Consider the following 21,292-nt stretch of genomic DNA (forward strand, 5'->3'; position numbering starts at 1 on the left):
AAATAAAAAAAATAAAATAAAAAAACAATGAAACCTTCACCCATTAGCAGTCACTCCCCACTCTCCCCTCCCCCGAGTCCCTGGTAACCTCTAATCTACTTTCTGTTTCTATGCATTTGCCTATTTTAGCTATTTCGTACCAGTTGGATCATATACTGTGTAACCAACCAAACTTCCCCTATGAACTCTTACCCCATTGGGTGGCAGTAAAAATTTACTTTAGCTCAAATTTAGCAATTAATATCTCAGATGTTTCCAGTTTAAGAGAACTTAATTTTGGTAAAGACTCATTAAGCTTAAAGTACACTCAGTAACGGATTGCTTCTCCCCTTCCTTCTTCCTTCGCACGTTGATCTGGGTACAGCAGAAACCTGAGGAGTCCTACTAGCACTGGTGGGAGGGGGAGCTGTCCTCCTCTGCTGGCCTCAGCACAGTAGTGGCCTGACAACGCTGGCCTCTGGATCTGTGCCGCTCGGCACAACTGGTCCCAACTGGACTCTTGGCAGACGACGGCTTCCCTTGCCGCTGACATCTGAGCCCGACACTGCCTTCAGCCACCCAGATCACTGCCCACGGCAGCCTCCTCTTGCCAACTCCTGGCCTCTGCCAGCTCACGATCCTCTGTGTCCACAGTGGCGGTGGGCCTGGGCCTTTCTTCCCCCACTGTCCACCCTGCGCCTGTCATAGAGTCTAGCATATAGTAGGCACTCAACAATATTTTTTGAATGGGTGAATAAATCCTTCAAAGTTCAGCTAAAATATTATCTCCTCTGTAAACCTTTCTTTAATGCTCCCACCCCTCCTCACCCTCCACTGCTTGTTCTGTGCTCCCATGACAAGTGAGTCTTGCTGCCAATGGAGCATTTTCAGGCTGTATTATAAGCCACTGTATGTGTATCATCTCTCATACGTTATAAATCTCACCTGTCCCTCACTGCCCGGGGAGAAGCTTCCCAAGGCCTCCCTCATATCCTTGCCACATAACAGGTATGCTCAATAAACATTAAAAGTAATTGAAGCCTTGTCATTTTTAATTAGCTAGATTTCTTTTCAAAAATAACATGCAAATTTTACAAAATAATCACATGAGTATAAAATAAAAAGAAGTCTCCGTTCAGCCCCAAACAGTTTCAAGTAGGCTCCTGTCTATGGGAATTTATGTTGTTCCCAGTATTTTGCTCTTCAGTTTATTTTTAAATAAGTATTTAAAGTATTGTATAATCATCTGAGCTAGTAAAGGAGAAAATTGACACTAGAGGTTCCGAAGCGAAGAAGGACAAGAAGGGATTAAAGGCAGAGAGAATCACATTTGCAGAATCATCGACAAGAGGATGAAAAGGCAAGTAGGGACCTTGATGACTAGGAATTTGAATTTCATCCTGAGCCAAGGACAAACCCTGCTTAATCAGTTTTCTATTGACATATATGTATCTCAGCTCTCCAGTGGGATTGAAGTCTCTCCAGTGGGATTGAAGTCTCTCCAATAGGAACTCGAATTTTTCTCCACTGATGACCTGATACCACGTGCCTATGGATGGTTTCTGACATAATTTAGACCCCAGAAAACACAAATCCAGGCACTCCTGGGTTCAAGAAAATCCGGAGACAGTGGTACTGAACTGAGAAGCTCACATTGTGTACTCTGTACAGAGTTGGGGAAAAAATTAACATTAAATCTTTTACCATTCTTAGCACATCAAAGTTTCATGTGTTTCCTCCACAGTCATTTCAGGATTTTACACACACAGTGTCCCCTTAGAGGATGTTTAGGGAAAAAAAGAGAGGCAAGCAAGGCATTCTCCCCACTAAATCGGTGGAAAGGTTTTTTCAGGGCAGTCTCCCCCGAACCAGAAGTGCTGTTGGTCAAATTAAAAGATGGAGAACATGAGTTGAGGTTTTGAGAACCGAGGCCTCCCAATAGAAGCAACAGAGTGCCATGGTTCTGAGCACTGGTTCTGAACCAAGCTGCCTGGATTCAGACCACAGCTCCACCATTTACTGCGTATCCTGGACAAGTTACATATGCCCTCTGTTCCCTTGTAAACTGCAGTCATTACAGGGCCTACCCGTTAGGGCTGTGGCGGGCACTGAATGAGTGGATACGCGTGTGAAGGGCATTAGAAGAGGTCCTCACTGTCACCACCGCCGCCGTCACCCATCGCTCTCTGTTTTCCTTGACAGAAGACTAGATGCTCATCCCCCTTCCACTTGGCCTCCTTTGCAATAAGCATCGTTTCAGGGCCTTCTGTTTTATCCCAGGTAACCACTTCTTTTATACTGTAATTAGGAAATGAAGAATCCAAATACCCACAGAGATATTAGTAGTAGACAGAAAGACAACTTCATTTTCTCTTTTCTTTGCATAATGCTTTTCCAAACTCCAGCCCAATCGACACCATCCTGCTCTAGGGCAACACCAGCAGAATGGACTAAAGGTCCCCAAACAAAGGGTGAACATGAATGAAACTACTCCTGGCTTCCCTTTATTGGTTGATGACACTCCAGCCTCTGACCCGAAGGTCCTAGAACCCTGTTCTAAAAATAGATATAGACCATATGGAGATTTGGCTCCTGTTCATAAGCAAAGGCTTCTTTGAAAAAGAAAAGATTATGTCATTTTACAATCCTATCAAGTTATACAACCCTGGCTGATTTCTGGAAATACATTTGCCGTTGAAGGCATGAGGCAAGCCCCTTTTTAAATTATTGCAAGCAATCTGTGGAAGCATGATGCCAGCACCCCCTCTCAGAAGCCTCATTGAGAGCGTTGGTGCTCAGAGGCTGCTAATTGCTGGCCGCCTTCCATCCTCCTCCTGCAAACACCACACCATATTTGTCTCTCAGCTGTCACTATTTGTTAGGGACCTATAAAAAGAGAAGATGCTTTCATAGCAACCACTGTGAAAAAGTAGAATGCTACCTTCCCCTCCCCCCCCAAAACAAGCCTGATATGAGGAAAGAAAGGAAAAGGAACCTTACAAAGTTACATGTGAAAGTCAAAATGATAATCCAGTATGGAAAGTTTCAAAACTGCTGGCTGCCTTTGGCTTGGGGAAATAAAAGAAAAAACTCTCAAGAAGCTTTCAGAAGCCAGCTGCCAACAGATTAAAAGGCGACTAGAAATGATCTCACCGCCATTTGCAGACGTCTGGTCACACGGATATCTGCAAGATAACCAAGAATAATCCAGTTACGTTATTCGACCTTATTTCCTTGGAGAATGCTTTGGGCTTCAGCTTGCTATTTTTAGTCTTCAGTGTCAGACACCATGGGAAGTCATCGCCAAGGCAGTTCAAGGATTACATGTTCATCCAGAACAGGTAAAAGTTCTGGAAACCAAAATCACTGAAAAAGCAGCTGGAGATCAAAGCATTCAAGAGATTCTGGAAAGGAGGAGGAGTGGGAAGACAGGGTTTTTTGTTGACAACTGCAAAACAGCCTGGATGGATGCTACATTATAGACAGAAAAACGTCATATCTGTAAAGAGAGCAGAAACTTTGACTTTGAAAAAGAAAAGAATAGGGACCTAATGAAATTTAAAAGCTTTTGCACAGCAAAGGAAAACATAAACAAGACGAAAAGACAACCCTCAGAATGGGAGAAAATATTTGCAAATGAAGCAATTGACAAAGGATTCATCTCCAAAATTTACAAGCAGCTCATGCAGCTCAATATCAAAAAAACAAACAACCCAGTCCAAAAATGGGCAGAAGACCTAAATAGACATTTCTCCAAAGAAGATATACAGATTGCCAACAAACACATGAAAGGATGCTCAACATCACTAATCATTAGAGAAATGCAAGTCAAAACTACAATGGGGTATCACCTCACACCAGTCAGAATGGCCATCATCAAAAAATCTACAAACAATAAATACTAGAGAGGGTGTGGAGAAAAGGGAACCCTCTTGCACTGTTGGTGGGAATGTAAATCGATACAGCCACTATGGAGAACAGTATAGAGGTTCCTTAAAAAGCTAAAAATAGAACTACCATACGACCCAGCAATCCCACTACTGGGCATACACCCTGAGAAAACCATAATTCAAAAAGAGTCATGTACCACAATGTCCATTGCAGCACTATTTACAATCGCCAGAACATGGAAGCAACCTAAGTGTCCATCGACAGATGAATGGCTAAAGAAGATGTGGCACATATATACAATGGAATATTACTCAGCCATAAAAAGAAACGAAATTGAGTTATTTGTAGTGAGGTAATGGACCTAGAGTCTGCCATACAGAGTGAAGTAAGTCAAAAAGAGAAAAACAAACACCATATGCTAACACATAATATGGAATCTATAAAAAAAAAAAAAGGTTCTGAAGAACCTAGGGGCAGGACAGGAATAAAGACGAGGGCATAGAGAATGGACTTGAGGACACGGGGAGGGGGAAGGGTAAGCTGGGACAAAGTGAGAGAGTGACATTGACATATATACACTACCAAATGTAAAACAGATAGTGAGTGGGGAGCAGCCACATAGCACAGGGAGATCAGCTCGGTGCTTTGTGACCACCTAGAGGGGTGGGATAGGGAGGGTGGAAGGGAGACGCAAGAGGGAGGAGATGTGGGGGCATATATGTATATGTATAGCTGATTCACTTTGTTATAAAGCAGAAACTAACGCACATTGTAAAGCAATTATACTCCAATAAAGATGTTTTTTAAAAAAAAAGAATACTGTAGAGGATCTGTGGGAGCACCCCTGGCTACTGAAGTTTTCAGGAAGTTTAAAATGTTTCTGGAGTTAAATCAGTTCACTCTTGCCAGCCTGAGAACAGCCAGTTTGGAAAACAGGACTTGTAGGCATGGAAACAGCAGGCATCTTGGTAACAAAACTCATTACAGGGTTTAATGGAGAAAAACTGGAGAGAATCCTCAAGAGGGAAGGACAGTTTGGTGCAATTCTGCAAGGCCAGATAGTATGAAATCTAAAATGAGGGTAACTAAAATATGCTAAGCTTCAGTAATCGAGTGGAAAGAATTAAACCTTTGTGAGCCATGATCCTTCAAGTGCTGCCTGTCTGCAAGTATCAGGGTTACTAATAATCAAAGCAATTAAAGTAAAAGACACCCAGAAGAAATTATTTTAATCCTATCTTCTCACTATGTCTTCGAAGACATATGACAATTAAGAGATTATTCAAAACTGAACCCTCATGAATAATGTTTCAAAACTGGAAAATGCAAAAATATGGTAAACAGAAAGCCTTTACATCGAGTGCCAACTTTCATGCTGTCTCATTTGGATCTTCACAATAGCCCTTTGATAAGGATATTATCTCCACTGCATTACAGATGAGAAAACTGAGGCCCAGAGGAATTGAGGTCGGTAAGCAGCAGAGCTAGGTTTCCGATCTAAGTCAGGACTGCTTCTCCTCTTCATCCAGCCTCCATCCTGCACGTGCTGTGATTTAGGTAAGGCTGCATTGACACATGTGGGTATAACAGGTGCCTCCTATGGTGCTGGTCCCCCCCCCAACCACCAAAAAAATGCCATTGCACGAGCAGGCAGACATCATAGTGAGTATTTTTACTGTAAAAATGGGAAACTTTGTTGTATATTGTTTGTATTTTTTAAAAGCTCTTTTCTTTGGTCACAAAATTTTTCCTTCTATTTTCTCTTCCTCCACCTCTTCCTCTTTTCTACTTTTTCTCTCCACTTTTACACACTCATCTTACATTGGCGCCCCATGCGCTCTTCTACACCCTCACCATATACAGGGGAGCTCGCGTGAACTCAAGACTTCCCAGGGCACTCGCTGTGGCCGGTAGTGATCACCCCACCCACAACCTCCGACTCACCCAGCCCGACTCCAGCTGCTTTGTTTGCTGATAACTTAATAGTAAAGGCAGCAATGGGCAGCATCAAGGCCTACAGAGAAAACTGGAGAATCAGTTACAGCTACTGCCAACTTCTCATGACCTCTGATCTCCTAGGAGGTCCTCTTAACATGGCCAGAGAGTGATGGTGGAAAATGGAAAACTGAGTGGAAAGCATACTCGAGGTTAATAGATATGGTCTGGCACAATTTGGCTGCCCAGCCTTTGAAATCTAAAGGTGGAGCTCTGGTCTGAGGACAGCAATGTGACCATATATGATTAGAACTATTGTGGAAATCACCATATTCCAACCTAGTCCCTCTCCTCCACATACAATTTTTTAATCACTTTTTTTTTCTTCTCCATTCTTCCCCAATTGTAATTAGAGATTTGAGAAATAAATTTTTTTAAACTGTTAGGATACTAACAGTTGTGCCTTTTGTTAACCTCAGCTATAATGGGTTAAATTGTCCACTAGTGACTAGAATATGAATTTTCTTTCCTAAGTGTCCAATTTAATACAACATAAGAGAAGAAAAGAAGGGGGAGATCTAAAAACTACTACAGTTACTAAAACACAATAATTCTTCAGGATTACCTGTAATATACATAATTGTTTATATTTGCAACCATTTATTTACATGAATTTACACTTTAAGGAAATTTGATATATACTGACAATACCAAATGTTGTCAAGGATGTGGAGAAACTGGAATTCCCATACACTGCTGGTAGGCAAAATGGTACAACCACATAGAAAAACTATTTGTCAGTCTCCTAAAATGTTAAATATACACCTTCCATAGGATCCAGTCAGTCCACTCCTAGGAATTCACCCAAAAGGAATGAAACCATAAGTCCACACAAAGAGTTATATATAAATGTTCAAAGCAGCATTATTCATAATAACCCAAAATTGGAAACAGCTCAATTCTTCATCAACAGGTAAAGATAAACAAACTGTGGAATATCCATCCTACAGAATACTACTTAGGAAAAAAAAAAGCCAGGGGAGGAGGCGGGTTGGACAACTGATACAACAACATAGGTGAATCTTAAAATCATTAACGCTGAATGAAAGAAGCCAGACACTAAAGAGTCCATACTGCATGATACCATTTATATAAAATTCTAGAAAATGTGAACTAAGTCCATAGTGACAAACAAGCAGATGAGTGGTTGTCCAAGGCCAGGGAAGGATGCTGCTAAACATCTTACATAGCGTGAAAGCCCCCCCATAATAAAAATTATTGGGCCCAAATATCAATAGTGCTGACGTTGAGAAACCTGAGCTAGTCTGACCAACCAAAAAGAGAGATGACTCAAATTACTAAAATCAGGAGTGACAGATGAGAGAGACATCACTACCAATCCTACAGAAAGTAAAAGGATTATAAGGGCATGCTATGAATAACTTTATGCTAACAAATTAGGCAATTTAAATGAAATAGGAAGATTCATAGAAAGGTGCACATTAATGAAATTGACTGAATGAAAACGATAAAACATGAATAGACCCATAACAAATAGAGAATTTGAATTAGTAATTGAAAATCTTTCTTCAAAGAAAGACTAGGCCCAGAGGTCTTCAAAGGTGTGTGCCATAAAATATTTAAAGGACAAATAACACCACTCCTTCAAAACTCTTCCACAAAACATAAGAGAGAATACTTCCCAACTAATCTCATGAGGCTGGTATTCCTCTAATACTAAAACCAGACAAAGACATCACAAGAAAAGAAAACTACAGACCAATATTCTTCAGGAGTCTAGATGCAAAAATTCTCAACAAAACGTTAGCAAAACGAATCCAACAACATATAAAAAGGATGATACACTATGACCAAGTAGAATTTCCCCTAGGAATACAAGTTGACTTAATATCTAAAAATCAATGTAAAATCATTTTAATATAATAATATGAATAAAGGATGAAAACCACATGATCATGTCAATACATGCCAAAAAAAAAAAAAAAGCATTTGACAATATCAAACACTCATTCATGATAAAAAGTTTCAAAAACTAGAGATGGAAAGAATTTCCTCCACTTAATAAAGGGATTCTATGAAAAACCTGCAGCTAGCATCATACTTATTGGTGAGAGACTGAATGCTTTTTCCTCTAAAACTGGGGAAGAGACCACATATTGTATGATTGCATTTGTGTAAAATGTCCAGAAAAAGTAAATCTATAGAGACAGAAAAACAAGAGGGAGAGAGGGATACTGACAGGCTAACACAATTTTATCCTTGATAAATGTACTTTTCCTTCCTCAAGCTATCTGGCAACTTCTGACTTAGCTCCTCTCTGGCCCCAGGATGGTTATATTTTTCCAGAAGCTCACCTCTGGTCCCAAGGAGCAGGCACTGGCAACACCCTCTGGCATGCAGAGAGATGTGTGGTTCCCTCAGAACCAGAAGGGGTTTGCTTCAGGAATACAGGAAAGAAACATTGAAGAAAATACTGTTAAGGCCCCCAAACCTGAATTTTATCACTCAGAGGAACAGGTCCACGCCTAAGGAGACAGTTAGTAAATGTTCCAGGAAGAAATGTCACTTCAACATGAAGGTATTGCTCTGGAATCAAGAGAGTGACAGAACCCTGCCTATAATGGCAATGCTTTGGAGAAAAATCCCTCTGTCATCACACCACTTGATAAACAAGTCACACAAAGCCTCTTGGCAACTGCAGAACTTTTCAACACATAAAGAGAAATAAATGGAATCTAGTCAGAGAGGACTATTGACAGCAGAGACACTGTTACCTGCAAGTAAGTGGCGCTATACCCAGAATGTTGTGAGCACTCAGTCATCACCGTACGGATCCAACTCAAATCCCTTCCTTATCCTCACATCCTGCAGAGCGTGGCAAGATCTTGAGTCCTGGACACCACTGGCTGAGGAGACAGATGTCAGCTCCCATCAACATATCTATCTGCATTTCAGCTGTTAAAGTTACTGGGTGCTGCCTTTCCCTGTGTACCATTTTGCAACCATGAGCTTACTAAGGGGCAGAGGACCTAAAAGAAAACTGATTAGTGTCCTGATCTTTTCTGTTGAAAAGCCGAAGATTTCAAAATATGCCTGATGAACTAGCATAACCTTATGTGAATCCCAAGAACAGCAAAGGATTGTAAAGACATTTATCATAACGACGGGAGAAGGGTGCCCGGAGGACGGATCCAGACACAACAGCGGGACCTAGGTAGAAAAACTGTGGATCCTGGGCCAAGTGTGCAGCTGATGTTCCAGCCATGCTGTCACAGTGTATGTGCTAAAAGGCAAATGGCTACCCACGGTAATGGAAAGAGATGTGTCACCAAGAGCTGTAAGGCTTGGGACTCAAGGAGTTTTGGTGTGGGATATTCTTGGCTGAACATAAGCTTGAGGTACCACCAGAAGTAAAAAGTCCATTCAGTCCCCTTGGGAAGCAGAGATGCTGGTGACCAGGGAGACCTGAGGGTGCGGGGGTCAGCCTTACAGGGCCAGAAGTGCTGGCATCCAGCTCAGAGGCTCCATCTTCCCGGGAACCCCATGGGTCTACCCGTGATACAGATACCATCACTTAAGTGCCAGTACGACTCGGAGCAAAACAGAAGCAAGTGTTTGCTCACCACCTGTATCTGGGCTGCCTTCATATTGAAAGGAAGAGAACAAGAAAGAGCAAATTGGGCAGATTGATCCTATCGTGTTGAGGGTTAGTATCTGAGGAAAAGAGACCCAGATCCACTGCAAAAACAATAACGTTAGAAAACTTGGAGCATGTCTGCCCCACGTTCTCCCAGCGACAGAGGTGGCATCACCATCCACTGATTCCTGCAGCCCACTAATGCCAGGAGGAAAGGAAGGGCCCCAAGGAGACCCGAACCAGGGGTCAGAGGCACAGTCATCTCTGTGCTGTGCATCAGTACTGACTTCCCATGGAATCTCATCTACGTGGAAATTCACATAAATTAATTAATTTTCAACATCACACTCCTGAAGGTTATGACTTTATTCTTGACTTATTCACAAGTACGGTCTGTGCTTATCTGGCCAAGTAACCAAAGGAAAAAAAAAAGAAGGAATGTATGTACTTTCCAGTTTGGAAAGGAATGTGTACTTTGTGCACATTAGTCTTATCATGTTTGCTCGCTTTCAGGCTTTTGCTCAGGAACTATAAAATGGGTTTAAATAAAGTAAAAAGGAAATTGAATTCCATCAATCAATACACTAAAACACAGCCAAAATTAGATGTCATGAGGTTATACCATTTCATCACTTATAATTAATATTGTCTGTGCAGGCCTGTTCTGAGAAAATATTTATGTTATGTTTCACTTTCTACAAAGAAATTCATCTTCTGGCTTCCCCATAAATTGAAAAATTACATAGTGAGTTAGGAAAAAAGAGAAAACTATTGTAGTCCCATTGGCTAATTTTAAAGTGAAATTTATCATAGAAAAATATTCTTCCATCTAAATAGTCAGAAAATGGATTGATTTTGAAGCATTCTATTTTTCTTGACGAAAAAGTCTGACTTTAGAGGAACTATAGTTTTAGGTCATGTAATCACTATTTTGCTGAAATCAAAATTCATATTAAACTAATATTTAAATCAGGAGTAATTAAAATGTCTGATGTGTACCCTTTTTCACTAGAAATGCTCATTTCTCAGATCACAAGAGAGAAAGTTTTTCTTATGCTTCCTTCTTACATGTGTTAAATAGGGTCTTTTGATTCACTCAAGGAATTATAATATTTAGCAATGAGAGGCACAGGAATTGTGTGGGAAGCCAGGAAGCTGGAATACAGATCAAGAACTGAAAGATTCTAGGGACACCCTGGGACTAGACTAGGTGTGGTAGGCAGAATTCTACGATGGCCGCAAAGATTCCCACTCCCTGTAAAGCCCCCTCCTCTTGAATGTGGAGAGAACTGTGAGTATGGTAAGATAGTCACTCCTTGATTACATTGCTACATAAGACACCTAAGTAAAAGACTGGAGTGAGAGCCCCATGTTGGCCTTGAAGAAGAAAACTACCATGTGTGGAGAGGGCCATGCAGCAGGGAATGACAGGCAGCCTCTGGGAGCTGAGAGCCTCAGTCCTACAATCACAGGAACTGAATTCTGCCAACAAGCAATGAGCTTGGAAGAAGACCCTGAGCCTCATCTGACCACAGCCCTGACTGACACCTTGATTTCAGCCTGTGAGAGCCTGAGCACAGGACCCAGCTAAGTTGTGCCTGAACTCCTGATCCACAGAAATTGTGGTATAATAAATTTATATGTCTTAAGCTTCTGAGTTTGTGGTCACCTGTTATTCAGCAATAGAAAATTAATGCACTGGGTTACCTTCTTGCCCCTCAGGGATATAAATGTGACAATGCTACCAATCTGTGTGTGATAAACAGCCCACATCCTTGCTTCTCTGCCTTTTGGCTCCTCATACTCATGGCTCCCTCATGGTTTCTTCAGGACTCTCCTGCTTCATGTCTATGTGTCTTCTCTATTTATGCTCCCACTCATAAGTGAATGTCTCTCTCTGTCTCGTAGAAGCTGGGCAGACAAAACAATAGATGTCCTCAAAACGCCTTGCCTTACTGAAGCACATTTGTAATGTCAACTAATCCTCACAACAACCCTTTGAGGTGAGTACCTTTTTTTTTTTTTTAATTTTTGGCCGGGCCGAGTGTCTTTCAGAATCTTAGTTCCCCGACCAGGGATTGAACCCGGGCCCTCAGCAGTGAAAGCAAGGAGTCTTAACCACTGGAAGGCCAGGGAAGTCCGAGTACCATTATTATTCTCATTTTTGTAAGAAATCGAGGCGTTAGGTGACTTAAGTGGGGAACCAGCCTCAAACCCAAGACGTCCTGCACTATGTCTTTTGCTCCTCTTCTGTGCTGCTACTAACTTAAAATAACAGGAGAGTCTCATGAAGGCCACACAGATAGTGAAAACTCTACCCAGGAGAGTACTGATAACATATACTGCATTCTTTCCTCTTGAGACAAACCAGGGACAAGCCACTATGGAGCCATCATTCAGCTTCTCTAATTTTGCTGCTCTTGCTTCCCCAATAGTGCCTGAGTCAGGAAGACATAGGTATAAACATTTGTTGGCTCTACGACCATGGGCGAATTAGTTACCTCTGTGAGCTTCAGCTTTCTCAGCTGCAAAATGAAGCTATAGCAAGACTTACTCTGTAGTGTTTCCGTATAGAAGCCCAGGAAATGGTAGTTGTTGCTGTCGGTGGTGGTTATTCATCAAGGGCAACTGCCACGTCTAACTCCTCTATGGCTTAACAACAATTAAGCAACCTCTAAGTACGGCTCACGTGAATAAGTTCCGTGGATGTCCATACTATCTGGAGTTCCCATGAAAGAAAGAATTGGCTCTTTTTTATTTGGGAAATAATTTCTCAAGAATTTAAGAGCAGTCAGAAGTCCCTGTAGAAGTATACTAGGAATAGATTTGTTCAAGGCACAGGCCAATCCTACTTTTGGAACTCTCTGAGTGGGCCAGATCATCACCATCAGAAAATTTCCAGAAGGTTCAACATCATATGTAAACTATGTAGAATCAACCTGTAGAATTAAGGTTAAGATAAGAGCATGGGCTTCAGAGTGGCATCTACCTGGATTCAAATCTTGCCTCTGCCACTTATTCTCTGGGCTTGCCTCAGTAAGTAGTTAACTTCTCTGTGTCTTGGATTCCTCATAAATAAAAGGAGGATATTAAATGTTTCCTTCATGGTGTTACGGAGAGTATTAAATGAGTTAGTATATATCTGTAGGGTTTAGAACAGTGCCTGGATGTGGTAAACTATCAGTCAACTTTAATGTTTGTAAATTCAACCGAAATTTATTGAATTTCTACTATATACCAGGCACTGTGCCGAGCACTGTGAATACAAATGACAAGAAAGGAAGAAGAAAAAAATTAATGTTTATTGAGTTTTCATGAATAAATCACTCTGATAGGTGTTTCACATACATTATCCTAATTAGTTTTTAATTAGTAACCTTATTAGGTAGATATTATTTGCCCTGTTTTTTAAGTGAGGAACACAGGTAAGGAGAGATTAACCATGTTTCTTAAGGTCACAGAGTTCGTAAGTGGTAAAACAGGGATTCGAAGCCAAGACTAGGTTCAATCCTGCTTTTGCTATAGATAAGACATATCCCTGTCCTTGAAGAATATATATATACAAAGTAGAGATATTTACCTAGAGGAATGAGGAATTCCTTGGGGTGTCAGAGAAATGACATTTGAAAGATGAATAAGATTTCTCCAGAAGAAGGGCATTTGGGGGGTGGAAGGGGAAAGGAGTAAAATATCCACAGACTGAGAGGCACAAAAAAATGTCTGAAGTATTGGAGGACCAGCAAAGAAAATGATCAAGAATGCTGTCTCCGTGAATGGGAACTTGGGTGATAGTCCAACAGTCATCCCACACAGCGTGTTGCTACTTGCAGTGATGCCAGGAATTCATCTCTGCTTACAACATCAGCAGTTTCTAACTGTAAGTGCTAAACTGCTTTGCGTCACTGCCTCTTCCCAGCAGCCCAAACACAGGCCTACCTAAGCTGCGCGCATCTTTGAGGTATTTCTGCTGTCCTCCTTGGCTGCTGGCCCCCACCTCAATTTATGTTACAGCATTTACTCCTCTCATTGTGTCTCGATCGTTCTGCAACAGCTTCTAGAGCTGCTTCATCAGTTCCATCTGCTTGAGAACATATATTTTCCCAAGATTTTTCAGCCCTGACTCCATTCCAGGCAAAATGAATCTTCTGCATTGTTACTAGGCTATTTCCTACAGACCTCTCTTAGAACCATTATTATGTTGTAATGACTGTCTATGTGCCTCTTTTCCCTCAAGTGAATTCCTTAGAGCAAGCAACAGGTCTGTTCATCTCCAATGTCTAGTCCAGGGCCTAACACATAAACATTTGATAAATAAATGAACAAATGCATAAATGAATGATAACACAAAGGCCCTTGCCAGACACTTAAGAACCTGCATCTGATGGATCCACCCATCCTATCCAATATTCCCTTCCAATAACCTTAACAAGACAAATTTTAGGCTGGTCTTCTTGTTACTCAGTCTTTCCCCTACCACTCTAACCATTATCCAAGCTCCCCACTGCCTCTTCCTTTACCTTCAATCATACAAGATGCTTTTTTCCACCTACACAGTTTTGCTAATCTTTACCAGCCTGCAAAGCCGAATCCTCTCTTCTCTGCCAACTAAGATCAAACATTTTCCTCACGATGTGCAAAACATTCAGGTATCCTTCCCTATTTCCCATCCCTAAGATTGTTTTTCAGAATTTTCTTTAACTTTTGAAACCTCTAACACTCCTTCGACCCGTTTATCACCCTGAAGTTATTTTGTACAAGCGTATTTGTCTTCTCAAAGCCAGGGAGTGTCATTTCTTGTCACATTTTTTTCTGTCATTACCCAATGCTAGACATATAGAAGTTTTTTAAATAAATGAATAAGCGAGAAGCTGGTAGATTCAGAATGGCTACTTAATGGCTAATCTAACACAGTACTATCCAAAAATATTTCTAGTAGGAATAATAAATCATTATTTCTATTATCATTAAGTATGATACATGGACAGGGAATTTTATGAGGAACCAGGCTAATTCTCCTCTGCTACGAGAACTGAAATATAACTGACCTTTGCCACGTGTAAGTATTTTCAGGGGATATGATGTAACATACCTAGATTCAAGACTACGCAACTGTTCCATGGTCGGATCTTGCTGGTTGGAGGACTCGACGTCTGCTCCTTTAGCAAACAGGCTCCAGAGCCTGTAGATTTGATCCGCACTCCTGGGTCCAGCTCACAACGTACGTGTGCTTCAGCCCTCACTCTGACCCCTGAAGCTCTGGCAGACAGCCACACCGTTTCCATCCAAATCTCATCTGGAAAGAGCAGCCCCATCTTCTTTGCCAGAATAGGCTTTAGCCCTAAACCAAGTTAGGGCAGCTGTTCGCCAAACTCAGAGATGACGCTTGATTCTAACGATCAATATGGAGCCGAGCCACTGAGGAGAAAATGACAGAATGGAAAATAATGATGCTCAATTTCCAGAGCAACTGCCATAATATATTTTTAAAGGATCTATCTAGTTAACTCTGGTCTGTAGGGCTTCAGTAAAACTTATCTTCGTTTATATTCTTTTTACATTTGTGGAAAGAATGTAAACGGAATATTTACAAAAGCTTCTTTTAACAAAATTAAGTTGAAAATCTTGGAATTAAGGAAATTTTAGACAGTTTTAACACAAATAGAAAGAAGATGGAAAGAAAACAGAAAGGAAAGGAATGCTTTACAATTCTCCTTTCTCAATTATTCATTGGTTCCCTCTAAATGTCTAAAACTTCAAAACATCAAAATGTAAACTGATTATCTGGCCCAAACTGGTCAAATCTCGCTCTCAGGTTGCTTTAACCCGAGATAAAAAGAAGGTCACAATCAATGGCAGAAGACTACAACCTGGCTCTTGTCCCCACAATTGTGTAGTAATGCCAATTTCCCTGTTCTTCCCAGGAGTAGTAGCTCACATATCCTCCACGATGCCATCTTTCATAGTCTAGTTCCTAGAACTATTTACACCAAAAATGACAGCTTCTGCTCCTGTAACATGACGAAGTCAAAATCGCCAGTGCCCAGAAAAGCTGCCATCACTCCTGCCTATGCCCACTGAAGTCACTGATCCCCATAACAGTTCCAAGGAAAGTGGGCAATAAGGCTGCACCAAGTCTGCAATATGCTCCCTCCCAGAGGCAATGATATTGCTGCTAACGTCTACTTATGTTCTTGGGCCACCAATCCCCAGCAGCTGGCCATGCCCAGTGCTGAGGGTGCTACTGGCTAAGGAAGTTGACCTCTGAAGCTACCATTTTGGTGGCACTAGTGTAACTGGCAGTATGTGTGCTTAAATCACATCGATATTTTCATGAAACCGCTCTTTCTCGTTCTTATAACTTCTTGCCTTAGGGCTTTGAAACAGTGATGTGGCTGATCTGGAATGATAACTACTGGGTACAACACCCCTGCCCTTTTAAACCAGTCTATGGACTTGCACCAACCTCTGAGTATTTATCAACCTCTTATTCTCTCTTCCCTGGGATCAGATTCTTCAGAAGGGGTTACTCATGCAACTACTCTTCATTTAAAAATCCACTTAGTACCCGGTCAGCTCACAAGTCCTTAACATATGCCCAGATAATCTTGAATTCCAGGACCTGCCTGCTGCAAATATGTATTTTCTTTTATTGAGAGTATTTACGTCAAAGACAATAAGAAATGGTCTTACCTTTGTTTATACCAAGTGGTGGACAAACCTAGAAGTTCAAAACTTAAGTTGCTATCAGCTCAATTTTGAGTACTTGGTAGTTTTGTTTTTCTTTGTTTTCTTTTGTTGTGTCTCTAGAAGTAACCTCATTACCTTCTTTAAATAAGTGAAAATCTGTGTCCTAATTCTAAGAGAACCCCTCAAAACGTTAACAGGAGATGGTAAAATACTTAATATCAAGAAAAGAAGTTCCGAGTTCCTAACAATTCATTTAAAACTGCAGTAATCAACTGAATTTGCATTTCATAACTGGTATCACAATGTAAGGATCTTAAGACTCCCTTTGACAACTCTGTGATAAAGAGAGCTTTTCTAACTTGAGGACCCCAGTGAAAGACCCAGAAGAAAACCTACTTCTGAGGGTTCTGAATGCCCTGGCTGCTACTGCTCTGGCCTCCCCATCACAGCTGGATGACCAGGAAATATGAAAGCTCTCAGACAGACTAATTCTGTGTCATCTATTTTAAACTGCTTTGTAAAATGAAATCAGACGTGCCTGCAATTCTAGGAATGCCTGCTAAGCCTCCTACCAACCTCTCAAGTCAATCACCATCCCATCCACCTTCAAAAAATATTTAGCTAAAAGGATATATTGCTTCCAATGAGGTCCTGTGTTATTTAAAAGTACACTGTAAAACTGGGGCTGAGGGTGTGCTACATTTAACCCATGAAAGAGTGAGAGAGAAAACAGGGCATTTTCCTAGGACAAAGGAGCATGTCTCCACTAAATAGATGAACACGTAGCATATGAATGGCAGGCAGTCTTTCAGTAGTTTCTCTGTGATACCCACAGATGCAACTTTTTCATTTTCATGTTGGCTTCTTTTAAATGCCATGATGCCAGGTAAATGTACAATTCATTATTTATGTTTCACTTGCAGACTAGCATAATGTTCAAAGTATTTCACTGATATTTTTAGGCAGCACACTATCTTAAGAAATACATAATCAACTAACATTTTTCAATTTTTGACACATCTCAAAATAGCTTTTAAATCATTTCATGGTTTCATTTTCAGGAAGTTTGTAATCCGTGGTAGGTCAATTTGCTAGTTGGAGAATGGAACTTAAGGATATACAAATCAAAGGATTCAGCTGTCATATTAGCAAGCTGGCTTCAACCCATGTCACGCCCTCAGACCACAGCCATGAGCCCAGCCAACCACCTAAAGTATGCAGGACCCTAGTTATAGGGAAATTAGATGAGAACGTACATACAGAACAGCAAAAACTCATAACTGTTGGTAGAAAACTCCCCAAAGCCCATGACTTCTTGAAAGGAATTCATTTTTGCACCTAAAGAAATGCATAATTTGTATCTACACCTTTCAATTTTCTGAGAATATAGATGGCCCCAAGAATGTTGCTACCTTTCACTGTCCTGAGAACAGAAAACATAAACCAGTTTCATGTGCTGATTAACTTTCAGGCAATCAGCTCCAAGAAGATAATAGCACTCCTTAACTGTAGGAATTCAGAAAACCTTCAAAGAAGACTACCAACTCCAGCTGAGTATCACAGTGGAGATTTATCAAAAGCATGAAAGAACTCCAGTTGCCTCGCTGACCATCTTTTGTTAGCTGACTAATTTACATGTGAATTATGGATCCAGTCTCTTCGAAGATTCAAGTTAACTTTTTTGTGTGGTAAGAACACTTAATATGAGATCTACCCTCTTAGCAAATTTTTAAGTGTACAGTACAGTATTGCTAGCTACAGGCACAGTGTTGTACAGCAGATCTAGAACTTATTCACCTTGCATAACTGAAATTTTATACCCACTGAACAGCAGTTCCTCATTTCCTCCTCCCCCCAGGCCCCTGTTTCTGTTTCTGAGTTTCTATGAGTTTGACTATTTTAGATACCTCATCTAAGTGACATTATGAAGTATTTGTCCTTTCGTGACTGGCTCATTTCACTTAACATAATGTCCTCCAAGTTCATCCAGGTTGTCACATATGGCAGGATTTCCTTATTTTTCAAGGCTGAATAATATTCTACTGTATGTATATACCACATTTTCTTTATCCATTCACCTGTCAATGAACATTTAGGTTGTTTCCATATCTCAGCTATTGTGAATAATGCTGCAGTAATCATGGAAGTGCATATATCTCTGTAAGACCCTGATTTCAATTATTTGGGCTACATACCCAGAAGTCAGATTGCTGGATCACATGGTAATTCTATTTAAAAATTTTTGAGGAACCAGCATACTATTTTTCATAGTGGCTGCAGCATTTTCCATTCCCACCAACAGTGCTCAAGGGTTCCAATTTCTCCACATTCTCTCCAACGTTTGTTATCTTTTGGTTTTTTGATAACAGTCAACTATTTGATAGTAAGTCAACTTTTGATAGTAAGTTATAAAGATTTAAAGGCTTTCTTATGTTCTCTCTGTTATTTAAAAAAGGTGAAGTAGGAACACTAACTGTGCTATTGGAGCTGTGTATTCAACAAACATTTATTGAGCACTTATGTTCTGTCAGACATTATATCAGGTACAGGAAATGGAAAGTGAGTAAGACTGACCTCACCCTTAAGAAGCTTAATGTCTTTAGACCCCTGCATTGCAATAGTATGAAGTATGATGTGTATGTGGAAAGCAGTGGCTTTATCTCTCCCAGAGAGGACACTAATAAGTGACTGCAGTATGGTTTGTTATGTGCTACGCTAGGGGAATGCACATGGGCCTATGCACAGAAACCATACCGGAGACTGGGGCTGGAGGGTGGCCAGGGAATACTGCTCAGAGAAAGTAACACTGGAGCTGCGATTCGAAGGCTCTGTGGAGCAGGCTAAATGGGCCGTGAAGATGGAAACCACGATATCACCTGTGTTATGATGAAGCTGATTAGAGTCAGAGATTGGGTTTGTAGTCAAGTGAGCCTGCTGATACTGTCTGCCCCCCACCCCATCCCACCCCGTTCTGGGCACTGCCAGTGCTCCAGGGGGAATTTGGGGTCTGCAGAACAGGACTACTACCTCACACTGGAAAGCAGAGGGAAGAAAAGGCACAGAATCCCCCATCCTTAGAGTAACTCCACCCAATTAAGAAATGTGGACCAACGGCTTTCAAATACCAGTTAGGAAACAGGAAGAGGAAGGGGTGGGGTGAGAAGCCAAGTAGAGAATCTCTCCAAGTGAAAATAAGAAGGGTAGAAACTAAATGCTCCTCTCCACCACCGCCATCATCTCTCACTTAGATTCATGTATTAGTTTCTTAACTAGTCTCCCTCCTTTCACTATAATCCATGCTCCACACAGTAGTTCAAATAATATTTTTTATTGTGGTAAAATACACAGAATGCTATGTGTCACATAATGAATTGTGTCCCCCCAGAATTTACACGTTGAAACTCTAACCCCTAATGTGACTGTATGTGGAGTGAGGGGGTAATTAAGGTTAAATGAGGTCATAAGGGTGGGAACCTAATCTGATAGGATTAGCGTCCTTATAAGAGGAAACACCAGAGAGCAGCCTGCTCACCCTCTCTCCAAGCGCAGGGCGTGAAGGCCATGCGAGCTCACAGTAGCAAGGCAGCCATCTGCAACTCAAGGGGACAGCACCAGACATCAACCCTGTTGGAACCTTGATCTTAAATTTCCCAGCCTCCAGAATCATGAGAAAATTAATTTCTGTTGCTTAAACCACCCAGTCTGTGGTATTCTGATATGGCGGCCCAAGCTAACACACACAGCATAAAACTTACCACTTTAACCATTTTAAAGTATGCAATTCAGTGGCATTAAGCTCATTCTCAATGTTGTACAACCATCACCGCTGTCTACTTCCAGAATCTTTTCATCACCCCCAAAAGGAAATCCTGCACCCATGAAATAGTCGCTCCCCATTTCCCACACTCTCCAGCCCCAGCAATAACTAATCTGCTTTCTGTCTCTATGGACTTGCCTATTCTGAATATTCATATCCATGGAATCAAACAACATGTGGGGAGCGCTCATTATTCAGGGTGGCTGAGGGGAGGAGGGGAAGACAACACTCAGGTCTGAGCCTTGAATAACAATCCCGGGGGAGCTCTTCACCAGAACAGAAGGGAGAGGAAGGGAAAGAAGCAAAAGATTCGAATTTTGGTAAAGTCGAGCCTGAGTTTCTCTGAGGGAAAAAGTTAAGAGACATTTCAATATTTCAATATATGGATCTTGCATCCAGTAAAAAAAAAAAAAAAAAAAGGAATAATGGGATATATATTTGACTGGGAAGACAGGCTTTAATTTTTAAGTAAAAAAGCCATGGGTTTTCACGAAACCACCCAGTGAAATTCCAGAACACGGGATGAGCCTGGGAATCATTGACATTTAAGAGGCAATTATCGAAGAGGCCTTTGAAGGAACTAAGGGGCTTCCAGTGATGTATGTCAGAGAATATCCAGAAGATTCTGGTATGACAGGGTCTGGACACCTCGGCCCAGAGTCTTTGTTGAGTTTGGTTTTCATTTGTACCTCGAGCATCCAATTCTATGTCTAAAACTTAGTGAATTCATTATTCTAGGGGAGCAGCAAATGTATGTTCTTTGCAGATGCCTTTCCAGTAGAGAGAAGGCTTTCCTCCAACTGCTACCACTTGCCAGGACTTGGAACCTAAAATGCTCATTTCCTTCCCAGTGTCACCAGAAAACTGGGAAAAACAGAGCAGAAGTACTAATTTGCCTCCACTCCTGAATGTGTCTCCCACACAAGAGGAGGCTGAGCCCAGTATTCTAGAATAGGAATAACATTTTCCAGATAATATAAACATGGACTATATAAAGTAATTACTCATTAGTTATTATCCCCATTTTTCATCTTAAGTTTTAAAGAATTTAAAAAAAGAAAACGAGGGCCCACTAAGATGACTATATATGGGACCCAGTGCTCTCTTGACTAAACTGATATACTAAGTACAGAACACACACATTTTATTTATTAGGATACCAGCCATAGAGCCCAGCAGTGAAGCAGGTGGAAACGCTCAGGGACATGGCCAAGGCGTCTGTGATAGATTAAATTTTAGCATTAGTGCTTCGCTTTAAACCTTCTGAGTGACTAAACCCAGGCCAGGCATCCAGCCATCCAAATCTAGAGCTCCCTGTACGTTTC

The 21,292-nt window shown here is 41.1% G+C and overlaps 2 protein-coding genes across 14 annotated transcripts in view; one reads left to right on the forward strand and one right to left on the reverse strand.

The window, feature by feature from the left end:
* SORBS2 (sorbin and SH3 domain containing 2) overlaps positions 1-11,112 on the forward strand; it is a 230,452-nt gene extending 219,340 nt beyond the window's left edge. For all 9 annotated transcript variants that reach the window (XM_082375164.1, XM_082375171.1, XM_082375165.1 and 6 more), the window contains one exon: positions 5,308-11,112. The gene's annotated coding sequence lies outside the window, so the exon portion shown is untranslated. The remainder of the gene's footprint in view (positions 1-5,307) is intronic.
* Positions 1-21,292, reverse strand: part of CFAP96 (cilia and flagella associated protein 96) — a 157,354-nt gene that overhangs the window by 47,707 nt on the left and 88,355 nt on the right. For 3 of the 5 annotated variants that reach the window (XR_014239181.1, XR_014239182.1, XR_014239183.1), the window contains exon 6: positions 14,553-14,878. The exons of 1 other annotated variant lie outside the window; for it this stretch is intronic. Coding sequence is in view for 1 of the 4 variants with exons in the window: in XM_082375383.1 (XP_082231509.1) it covers positions 14,834-14,878 (45 nt within the window). In the remaining 3 variants the exon portion in view is untranslated. Of the gene's footprint in view, positions 1-12,743; positions 14,879-21,292 lie in introns of those variants that run through there. One more of the 5 variants, XM_082375383.1, reaches the window with a different exon arrangement.

The sequence above is a fragment of the Balaenoptera borealis genome (assembly GCF_965194805.1).
Source record: "Balaenoptera borealis genome assembly, chromosome: 21".
Lineage (NCBI taxonomy): Eukaryota > Metazoa > Chordata > Mammalia > Artiodactyla > Balaenopteridae > Balaenoptera > Balaenoptera borealis.